Below are 11,902 nucleotides of genomic sequence, written 5' to 3' on the forward strand. Positions count from 1 at the left end.
ATATAACAAGCTGGTTGCGCTTGGCGTTTCACAAAAAAAAAATGGCTTTTTTAACAGTAGGGATGGCAAATTACTTGCATGTACTTTTTGAAGTACCTTTTCATGATGGTTGAAGTGACATTTACGAGTCTGTGGTAACGATGAGGTTGAAATGGAACTTTGAAATGCTGGCAGGGATGTAACTTGCAACTTGTAACTCAACATCAATCTTTTATTAATGCATAAAAATATGTTAAATGTGATGTGATAGTCGTATAAATGTTATATTTATGAGAATTTATAAATGTTTAATAAAATCAATAAATATCTAAACAATCGTGTTTTACTTGACCACAATGTTTCTTTTACAACTATCTTAAAATGCACTTTGTCTGATTGTTTGAAGGGGCACTTATTGGCGTCCTTCTAAATGTATCCAGAAGGGCACCTAATAATTGCACTCATGCGATACTTTTTTGTAGTAACTTGGCGTGGTACAACTTCTCAATAGTGACGGCGCTTTTCCGAGGAGTTTTGGATATCGTATATGACTGTTTTCGACGTAGTGGGGATTCTCAGAAGCGCCCCAAATTCAAAAAATGTTGGCAGGGAATATATATGTGAGAAAAAAAAAAACTAGATGAAAATTTATTGGGTATGGAGTGGTGGTATTAAGTATGAGAAATGGTAAGGTTTGTATTTCCATGATGGCTGCACAAAAACCTTTCAAAGAGTTGTACAGACAGCCACCACATGTATGAGTTTTTGGGTAAATCAACATGACCTTTTACTTTAACATGGATTTTCGATGTATTGAAGCGGCATTGTTCTTTGCGTGCATGATAGGGAAATTCATTTCAAGTTCAAGTCCTAAACCTCCAATTTTCTCAATGGCATCATAAGCATTATCGGGCAAACCACCATTACAAGCTGAATCTGTTGTATCACAATCTAATAATTCCTGCTCGGAATATTGTTCCAGTTTATCAGTCCTGACATCATGTAAATCTTCGACATTGCCGGTAACACTAAAAGCCCAGCAAGAGCCACATTGACCTCTTCTCTCCAATCGAATTCTTTGGGCAATTCAATGTCTGGAATTTCAGTTTAAGGGGTTAAAGCAGCATTACCCTCATCTCGTTGCCATATGCCGGTATGTTGTTTATATTCGGTACTGGTCAAATCCGCAAATTCAGCGATACCATATTTGGCACTACCACGCTCATTTGCATTCAAATCCTTTATGATTTTTAAATTTTGCTTGAAAATTCTCACACGCATTTGTCTTTCCATGGTGGTGTGATAACGACGATTTTAAGATATTCGACTTTATTCAAACTATGATGATTTTGTTCCTTATGTGTCTTCTTTTCGGCATATTCCAATGAACGAGTAGCGTTTTTCACCAATTGTTTTGTTGCTGAATTATGTTTGTTGCTGAACGGATTGTCAATTGCTTCAGATGTAAAAGTTTGCATAACAAATTGACGGAATCCATTTGGATTATTATTGTCCAGTGCTTTGTGAGATTTGGTTCAAAACAATTCAAAAACTGGTAGCAAAACACTTCAAAAAAATTATTATGAATGCGTGTATGTAAACAATCAGCTGCTGCGTATGTATACGTAAAAATATTATGACGTTTGGCGATGTTGTCAATTAAATTGCTGAGAAATAAACGCAGAATAGTTCCAAAATAGCTGTTTTCTTCGTTCGAAATCTATTGTCAACACTCTCATTTTTCAACGCGAAAGAATGGTTAAGTGAAGTTTTTTTCGTGCCAACAAACATAGTACCCACCTTTACTACGAAAAAGTTTCTCATCAGTGCAATTATTATGTGCCTATTTAGATCAATTTCGAAGGACGCCAATAAGAACCCGTGCAAACTATCAGAAAAAGTGAATTTTAAGGTAATTGTAGAAGAATCATTCCCTGCCAGCATTTCAAAGTTCCATTTCAACCTCATCGTTACCACAGACTCGTAAATGTCAATTCAACCATCATGAAAAGGTACATCAAAAAGTACATGCAAGTAATTTGCCATCCCTACTGTTAAAAAAGCCATTTTTTTTTTGTGAAACGCCAAGCGCAACCAGCTTGTTATATTTTAATTAAATAAAAACGAAAATAAAGTTCTGAAAACATAGATTATACGCTTAAAATTGTGAAAGGTATATTGGTGAACAATTTGGTGATTTTCCAAATGGAATAAAGTGATTGTTTTTCAGATATTTTACAGACACGCTGCCTCCATGGAATAAAAACACTGGTTGATAGACGCAGCAACATGTAACTCGCTACTTGTAACTCAACATCATCATTAATGCCAAAAATTATGTTAAATGTAATGTGATAGTGGTATAAATGTTATATTTTTAAGAATTTGTAAATGTTTAATCAAATTAATAAATATCTAAACAAACGTGTTTTACTCGACCATAATGATTCTTTTACAACTATCTTAAAATGCACTTTTTCTGATTGTTTGGAGGGTCCCTTATTGGCGTCGTTCTAAATTGATCTATAAAGGCACCTAATAATTGCACTCATGCGAAACATTTTTGTAGTAACTTGGCGTGGTACAACTTCTCAATAGTGACGGCGCTTTTCCGACGAGTTTTTGATGTCGTATATGATTGTTTTCGACGTAGTGGGGATTCTCAAAAGAGTCCCCAAATTCAAAAAATGTTGGCAGGGTTGTGGTCAAGTAAAACACGATTGTGTAGATGTTTATTGATTTGATTAAACATTTATAATTTCTTATAAATATAACATTTTTCGGTTTATCTCATCACATTTAACATAATTTTTTGCATTAATAAAAGAATGATGTTGAGTTTTAAGTAGCAAGTTACATATTGCAGCGTCTATCAGCCAGTTTGTTTATTTTCGATGGAGACAGCGTGCCTGGAAAAATATTTGAAAAACGATCACTTTATTCTATTTGGAAAGTCGAAAATTTTTCACCATATACCTTTCACAATTTTAAGCGTAATATCTATGTTTTCAGAACTTTATTTTCGTTTTTATTTAATAAAATATAACAAGCTGGTTGCGCTTGACGTTTCACAAAAAATAAAATGGCTCTTCTAACAGTAGTAATGGCAAAAAACTTTCATGTACATTTTGTACTTTTTGATATGCTTCCCCCATGACAGTTCGCGATGGTTGTGGTGACATTTACGAGTCTGTGGTAGCGATGAGGATGAAATGGAACTTTGAAATGCTGGCAGGGTTAATACCCACATAATGTGTTGAATTTTACCGTTGAGGTTAATGTCTGTTTTTGTGGAGAACGCGATTTCCTCAGCTAGAATATTACCATAATCCTTTGAAAAAATATTTGAAAGATTGTTCAAATTAAGCATTTTTCAAACGTTTGTGTTTATTGGGATGTGTTTTGTTTTTCCGTTGTGTTTGTTGAAGTGCCTTTATCTATTTCAATTTAATAAGGGTGAGAAAAATGTTTTTAAATTTGTTCCAAAGACAATAAACGTAGGAAGATGGGCAATTGGCTACTGAGCACATCAAACCATTTACGGTTTAAGGTCCATACTTTTCGTTTATCGAACCAAACGCGTATTCGACAAGTATTGATATAGCATTAAAATTGTAATAAAAGAAATTAAGAGCAGGAAATAAAATTCCATTAAGGCAAAATGTAATTTTTTTGTTAAGTTTTTCATTTAAAAAATAAAAACGAAAAACAAACAAAAAATTACAAACATATATGGAACTAACACCGTCAATGCAACATTTGGTGTGACGCATGCCAATTTCCCATCTTCCTACTTCTATTATCTTTAATTTGTTCTCAGTTATTCGTATCTATCCGAATTGGTCGTCGTGGCAACTCTGATTATTTGTAAATATTGGAAAAACACCATCGGAACATTAGAACGATGTTCTTTACAGTGCAAGTAGAAATAAAATTCTATGTAAAATATAATAATAAATAGCATTTCCCTTCTATAGTTTTTTTATTGCAAATGTCATATTGTTATGCTTTGTGGCATGCTTAGGACTCTCGCTTTATTGTCTCCGACAATTTTTAAAGTCAAGAAAGTCCAAATTGGAGACCAGAAACGTGAATATTGTTAACGTTGGAATATTCCATCCATATTGTAATGCCGGAGGAGGTGGAGAGCGAGTTCTATGGTGTGCGGTGCGAGCATTGCAGGTAAAATATAAATGGAAGTAAATTTAAATGACCATTGCACAACTGGCTAATTTGGCTTACCATATACTATTATACACAATGTAGTGCGATATTTCAAAAAAGGCCATTCTCCGAGATGGCTGGAGTCCTGATATATGAGGTTCAAAATTCGGCGAGTATTATATATTTTTTATTATACAGTCGAATTTCTCTATAAAGAATCATTACGAGCTGAATTCAAACTTGTTTAAAACTTGAAATATGAAGGCATATTATACCTTAAGGCCGGTGCCAAGTTCGTGTCTCGGGCGAAAATCAAAGGTTTTCACTGCCACTTTACTATGTATGTTATATTTGTATAATCCAAATTACGTTACGTTTGTAAAGCAAATCCGATTATTATTTTTTGCACTTTCACTTTTCGTTTTCACCATATAATGGAACACGACCGTAGTACCGGTTGAAGGCTCACCATTTGCGAACCTTTGACTTAGGCCCTAAGCAAAAATGGCGTAACATTTTGTAGTCCATTGAAACAAAAGTAAACTTGTTTTCTTCTGATAGAGGTGCATACCATGTAAGAAGACCTATCCATCATCAATTCAATCCAAAATATACTTTAAAGACCTCCAAAACGGTGGTGACATCATCATAGAAATCAGCTGATTACAAAGATATTTTGCAAAAAACAATGTTGCCTTATGCCGAAGATAATATGCCACTACATTAGGTCTTCCAGCAGGACAATGACACGGCAAGGTACACAAAAATGTGATTCCAGGACAATAAAATCAATGTATTAGAATGGCCGGTACAGTAGGTAACGGATATAAGATCATCTCATATAAGAAAAAGTTAATAAAAAAAGACCATACTTGCTTTTTCTTAAAAAAATGCATATAAGAAACAACAAATGTGTATTTTTCCGACTTTCTTATAACCGCGTCCCACTGTACAGTCCCCAGAATTGAACTCAATAGAAAATTTGTGGAACGAAGTTAAAAGGCAATCAGGGGAAAGTGTCCAGCAAATTGCTATGAGCTTAGAAATCTAATACAGGATGCTTGTAATGTACATTTTTGCCAAAATTTGGTCGATTGTGAATACATAGAAGAAGTTCTACTGTTCTGGAAAACACATGATCCCCAACTAAGCTCCGATATTTTAGGCTCACTTCTCTTTTTATCACTGAGTACTGTTCCACATTGCGGTGAAATCGCTTAGAGAAGTTTTGAAGTTTTGAGTTTTAAAAATATTCAATTAAAAATTTAATTGATTCAACAAATTTTGTAATTGATACAAATATCAATCACAAAAATTAATAGTATCAATTAATTGACTTCAATTCATTTTTTAATTGATACTATCATTTCTGTGATTGAAGACGTATCAATTAAAAATTAATTGGATCAATTAATAGAAGACATTTTTTTTTGTGTGTATGAAGGCGGGCAACAATTGTACCACGGTGGCTCCTAATAATATTCTTAGATCCTATTGAAAATAAGTCGAGGGACTCATTATACAATATTTGTATCATTTATCTTTAAATCATCCAGCTGACATAGAATATTGAAGAGTGTTATTTTGGTAGGTGTAGTAGAGAGTAGAGGTGGGCGCGTGACACGAAATTGTCGTTACACGCGTGATTCACGCGTGAATCACCTGATTCGTGAATAAAATCAGAAGCAACTCTCGTGAATGTGCGTGAATGGGACTAAAAAAAATATGTCGTGCGTGAGCGTGCGTGAGTAATAAAATCGGTTCGTGAATGTGCGTGAATACAATTTCTGCAAAATCACGATCACGATAAAAATAAAGATTTAATTCTTAAAAAATAAAGATTTAATTCTTACTTATGTTAAATGAAATTGATTTAGCTCTCGAACTATATTTTATTTATAAATTTTGTTACCTTTGCTCATTCCCGGTTGGAAAATGTCGTGAGTCTCGTGAATTTGTCGTGAGTCACGGGAATTGTCGTGAATCGTGCGTGAGCGTGAGTCTGTGAACGTAGTTCGTGCGTGAGCGTGCGTGAGTACTGCTTTTCATCTCGTGAATGTGAGTGGATACGACATTTATCGTGCGTGAGTGTGCGTGAATAAATATTTGACTCCGTGAATGTGCGTGAGTGAAATTTCACTCACGCGCACACCTCTATTGGAGAGATCAAAATGCTTCAATGTATTCGGCAGATGATTGTACGGTCTACCATTTATCACATGAAATGATTTATGTATTGACTAGCACTTGGAATAATTATTTGATTGCGACGGAAACATTCTAAACAAACAAGTTGCAAAAGGAGACAATATGTTTTAGAAATATTGTAAAACAAATATCTAAAATCCAAAAATTTTGGGAAGGAACATCCTAAGAAGAGTCGGAAATAGTCCGAGGCAGGATCAAAACGTCCAATCGATTATAGATAACATACTACTCTATTGCTAATTTTACCTTTCTCATATTTTCTCCCGTTGTGCTGTTATAAACTTCAATACAATAAAGTATGTTCGCCCAGTAAGGCAACATTAGATCTGTGTTATACAATTTCGTGTTGACATGTCGAACTATGTTGTCAATATGATGGTCAAAACATAGCTTATTAATCTGTTGTGACTCCAACGCACTTACTACTATGGACGAACTCAATCGATAGGCCATTAAAAATGAATTCATCCAACTCTATAGAGATTTCATGACAAAGTTCATTTTAGCCTGAAGGTCATGCAGATTTGGTATTTTTCCAGGAAAAACAGTTAGATATAGTCAGCATAAGAAAAAGACAAACAAAAATCATTTATTTTACTGAACAAGTCATCTAGAAACAATCGTGCCTGTTCTGGTACACACATGTATAATTTTTGTGGGGTGTCTAGGGCTGGGATTTTTCGGGATCCCGAAAAACTAATTCCATTTTGTTTAATTGGTGGCTTTTATCATTATTTATTAATAAATTGGAGTCTTCATTCAGAGTAAACGGCCCATAGATTTTATTCCCGAGAAATTGGGTTAATAAACATTTATGGTAAACCTTGAGTAAGAATTTTTTATACATGAGGTATACTATAAAAAGCACAATTTCATAAAAAACCGATCTAAACGATAAGGTCCTCCTTTGAACAATAAGTTCATGTGAAATGGAATTTGTGCCACATAAAATAAAAAAGCAATGACAAAAGGTCCGTCTAATAAAAATTTAGATGTCTTGATATTTTTAGGAAGTTACTTAAAACGATGAAGCACAAAAGGATTAACGCAAGTGTTACGAAAACATACCTAATATAATCATAATCCTTAAAATGTTTTGCTGAGTAAGATAGTGATATGAAATTGGTTTTTAATTTATTTTTGTCATAATTTTTTTTCTTTTCTTCATATTGTTCAGTTAGACTAAATGTTCGTTAAGTATGATAGCATTTGTAATTGGTTTTTAATTAACTCGTATGTTCTTTTGTTATTTTTTGTTAATAAAATTAGATTAAACTATATTGCTTTAATGTACAATATTTCTTGGCGCTGTAGATTGGTATTACATAAAATATTTAAAGAATCCCGAACATTCGGGATCCCGAAAAAATCCCGGAAAAGCCCGGGATTCTATATTTTGAAATCCCGAATCCCGGGATTTATAAAATTGAAAAATGTACATGAACATTTGTTATGTGTAGGCTTATTGTACGGCGATCGTATGCAAATTTAGAAAATTTTTATGGAAAATAAATAACATATTCTCAAATTTAATGTCTTTTTGTATATAATGTGCAATTTTTTTGAGCAAAATCACATATATGGCATAAAACACGATTTAAACTGGTAACAAAAATTCTGGTGGTTGTTTTACACTTAATTCCACAGTGTAGAATAATTGTGTTATTATTTTGTATAGATTATCAGTAAAATATGTTTAGTTTATAGTTTCTGTCTGCAAATAAAATGCATTGCTGAAAAGGTCAGCTGTCAGAAGTCCGAAAAAAGTGGTCTCACGTGCGAGCCAGAACAACTAACTTTCTGTGTGGTGTGTAGAAAGTGTATAGTGTGGTGCACAATGCGGTGCGACCCAGAACAGGCATGAATATAAACAATAGAGGTCCAAGGACAGATCCTTAGGGTACACCACTTCAGACGTACATGATTTTCAAAGATTTGCTCTTTAACCTTGGAAAGTCATCCTTATTTTTTGTACACTAACGTCATCCTTCGTCATTTTGATTACGGCTTACTTCAAGACGCTATAATTTGCATCGTAAAAAAAATTGCGAGCCAAAGTTGAGTTTATTTTCTTATTCAATTTGTTTTTAATTAGTATAAAACAACAATTAAAATGGTTGAAATAGTATAACTTAAATTTATGATTTCCCAATCGACTAAAATGCATTTTAAATAGAAAATGAAATTACCCGTCGTCATTTTGACGAAGGATGACTGTCCAGGGTTAAATGAATAAATTGATTTCTTCCAGTCAGGCACGATAGTAATAATTTACACGCTACATTGCTAAACTAATGTGAACATAGTTCACTATTAGAAATATTCTGCCTAATTTATTTTATTTTTTATTTATTTATTTCATAAAGAGTCAAGTCGCTAGACCATATATGACCCAAAAACTACACAATTCTTTGAATAATTGACTTAATTTATAACATTAATTAGAATAAAAAATATAATAAAAAGAATCACCGGCTACTCTATAGTCTCGATTAATTGATATTACAAACAAATTTACTAAAATAATAGAATATAAATGGAATTACAATGATATAAAAAAAGTAATAAAATAATGACAATAATAACCATTCAACATTACCTAGCTTATGATCTAGAAATGAGAATATAGGACTAAATGATTATAAATTTGTGTAAATGAGCATTAAATAAATCATAGGAAAACTAATACTGAGAAATTACTTACAAAAATGTATAATACAGAAAAGAACTAAAGAATTATAGAATTATATCTACTTCATATTAGCGTTCATCATTGTCTATTAGTAAAAATAGGCATGAGAACCAGTTCATATTTTGGTTCATTTATTAATATAATTATTTATAATTTTTTTTTTTTTTATAATTATTCTATATATCTTTTTTATGTAGGAATTTGTTAAAACACCAGGGAATCATTAATCATTACTTATATTATAGTGAGCCATCAATTTCTGACGAAAAGAACGTTTAGTACATTCAAAACTTCTTAAAGGAAGAGGCAAGACATTGTATAGTCGGGCAGCCCTAACGTGGAATGATCGCTCTAATATAGAAGTTAACTTTGGGATAAACATCTGAGGATTCCTAGAAGATCTTGTAAACTTAAATAAATCAATCAAAAATGTAGGAGTTCTAGCTCTATATGCGGTATAGAAATGCATAAGGACGCGAATCTTTATAAAACAAAAAAGGTACACCCCAAAAAGTCCATTACATATGGGGTTACATGTTGTCGTACATTAAGTGAGTAGACAAAACGAATTACTCTGTTGAAAATTGTTCTTAATTTCTGTACCAGAACCATAGGAACCCCAGAGTACACCTCCAAACAATATAAGAAAATTGGCATAATTAGCGCATGAACTATTCTTTTTCTCATTTCCAATGGAATACATAACTCTAAATTATACAATTTCCTTAAAATAAAATTTACCTTGGTATTAATAGAATTTATATGTAATTCAAAATTCAATTCATAATCAAATGACACCCCAAGACATTTAATGTGATTCACAAACTCAATATATTCATTACCTACTCTGACAGAAATACCAATAGGGGCATTACCAAAACACATAGCCTTTGTCTTCCTAGTGTTAATTACAAGCTTATTCACATGCATCCAGTCATCCAAGTACATACAGCTGTAATCAATGATACTCTGCAAGACATCTGAAAATTGCATATCACATCTGAACAAAATCTGTATGTCATCCGCAAATGCAAATGGCAAACAGTTTGAGCTCGAAATCTCACCAAAGAAATCATTCATATACATGATAAAAAGTAGGGGACCCAGCACAGATCCCTGCGGGACGCCACTGGTCACAGGCAAAAGATCCGAACTAATACAATTGCTTCAGTTAACTTTTAGTAGCTAGTATACGTTGAAAATTTTGAAAAACGTCGCATTTTTCAAAAAAAAAAAACGTTAATGCAAAAAATGTTTAATAAAACAACACAAAAACGTAACAGTTCAATATCATAAAAGATTTTTTTGTCAACTTATTGTAATATAAAATCCAGTAAAACAGAAACATTTCATTAAATATATTTTTTTATAGTTAATATATTCGTTAATTCATCAAAACAAGTTCTTTCAGCGCAAGTACTGCTATTATGTAGTGCTAGTACAAATGCTGCAAATTCAAATAGATGTAGATAAAGTTCTTCTAAAGAGTTTCGAGTACAACTTTTTTGTGTCACAAACGTCTAACTTGAAATATATGTATTTTTACTGAAGAAAGTTTGTAAACAAATTTGTTCTGTAAAAAATCATTTGACGACAGAAGCTCAATTGCCAATGATTGAATAGTATGGAGAAAAATAACAACTGAACAAACTTGTATACCGCGTAGGTTAGGTATTTTATAGCCGAGTCCGAACGGCGTTTCACATTGCGGTGAAACTTAGGTTAGGTTAGGTTAGGTGGCAGCCCGATGTATCAGGCTCACTTAGACTATTTAGTCCATTGTTGTACCACATTGGTGAACTTCTCTCTTATCACTGAGTGCTGCCCGATTCCATGTTAAGCTCAATGACAAGGGACCTCCTTTTTATAGCCGAGTCCGAACGGCGTTCCACATTGCAGTGAAACCACTTAGAGAAGCTTTGAAACCCTCAGAAATGTCACCAGCATTACTGAGGTGGGATACTCCACCGCTGAAAAAGTTTTTGGTTTTTGGTCGAAGCAGGAATCGAACCCACGACCATAAGCGTAGGAAGGCCTCTGGGGAGGGGGCTTAGACCCCCCGAAAAATTTTAGCCCCCCAGAATTTGAAAACCTATTTACGATTTTCCATTTTTATAAAAAATAAACAAGCCCAGCAAAAAAAGCGTCGCCAAAAAAGTAATGAAAATGATCTTTTTGGATCCGGAAGTGGTGCAAAATTGGCGAAGAAGCGATGAATTTAACATGGGCTTGTCATAGGACGGAAGTCCTCCATTACAACAGCCGTTGTACTGAATTTGCATCACTTCTTTAGGTTTGATCCGAATTCAATGTTTTGAATGTATATTAAAAAATTCTGTTATATTTTGTCAAATAATTTTTATAATTTTTAATGGATTCTAATGCTTGTCGGAACGTTTGACCTCAAATATTTTTAAAAATTCACAAGTTTTTCAGATTGGATTTAGAATTTTTTTTTTCGACAAAATTTAAATTATTTGTACCATTTTATGAATTCTTACTTCGTTTTTAAGGTATTTGCAACAAAAAAGTTAAAATTTCCCATTAAAAGTATGAAAAAAAAAAACAAATTATAAAAAATTGCATTTAAAGAACTTCCTGAGTAGTTAAAATAAAGAACATCATTGGTAAATCTTCTAGAAGTGCTTTTAAAGTTGTGCCTTTGGAAGAACTTCCAAATTTTGTTGCTGGGAAATGTGTGGAACTACTTTTAGTTGCTTTATTATAAATTAATTTTCGAGTTATTTTGATGTCTAATTTTTTTATTCATTTTTATGAAATAAAACATTAATTGAAATATAAATAAATGAAATATACATTTTTAGCTAGGAGGGCTATAGCCCCCCCTAGGAAAATTGT

General features: G+C 32.9%; 1 protein-coding gene, 1 long non-coding RNA gene and 1 pseudogene across 2 annotated transcripts; 2 read left to right on the forward strand and 1 right to left on the reverse strand.

The window, feature by feature from the left end:
- Positions 1 to 650: 650 nt before the first annotated feature.
- On the reverse strand, positions 651 to 1,457 carry LOC142242558 (cathepsin F-like; annotated as a pseudogene).
- A 519-nt stretch (positions 1,458 to 1,976) lies between these two features.
- Positions 1,977 to 2,423, forward strand: LOC142242559 (uncharacterized). Its single transcript, XR_012724148.1, has 2 exons — positions 1,977 to 2,152; positions 2,210 to 2,423. It is a non-coding gene; the product is annotated as an uncharacterized LOC142242559 (long non-coding RNA).
- A 1,387-nt stretch (positions 2,424 to 3,810) lies between these two features.
- On the forward strand, positions 3,811 to 4,568 carry LOC142242557 (GDP-Man:Man(3)GlcNAc(2)-PP-Dol alpha-1,2-mannosyltransferase-like). Its single transcript, XM_075314129.1, has 3 exons — positions 3,811 to 3,897; positions 3,957 to 4,161; positions 4,246 to 4,568. The coding sequence occupies exons 1-3, from the start codon at positions 3,884 to 3,886 to the stop codon at positions 4,297 to 4,299; spliced, it is 273 nt and encodes a 90-aa protein (XP_075170244.1). The 5' UTR covers positions 3,811 to 3,883; the 3' UTR covers positions 4,300 to 4,568.
- Positions 4,569 to 11,902: the final 7,334 nt, after the last annotated feature.

The sequence above is a fragment of the Haematobia irritans genome, unplaced genomic scaffold, assembly GCF_050003625.1.
Source record: "Haematobia irritans isolate KBUSLIRL unplaced genomic scaffold, ASM5000362v1 scaffold_42, whole genome shotgun sequence".
NCBI lineage: Eukaryota > Metazoa > Arthropoda > Insecta > Diptera > Muscidae > Haematobia > Haematobia irritans.

Excerpts from the sequence above, each read along its gene's own strand:
- LOC142242557 (XM_075314129.1), top strand. Across the intron at positions 4,162-4,245 it reads GTGCGGTGCGAGCATTGCAG|TGCGATATTTCAAAAAAGGC; the intron begins GTAAAATATAAA and ends TACACAATGTAG.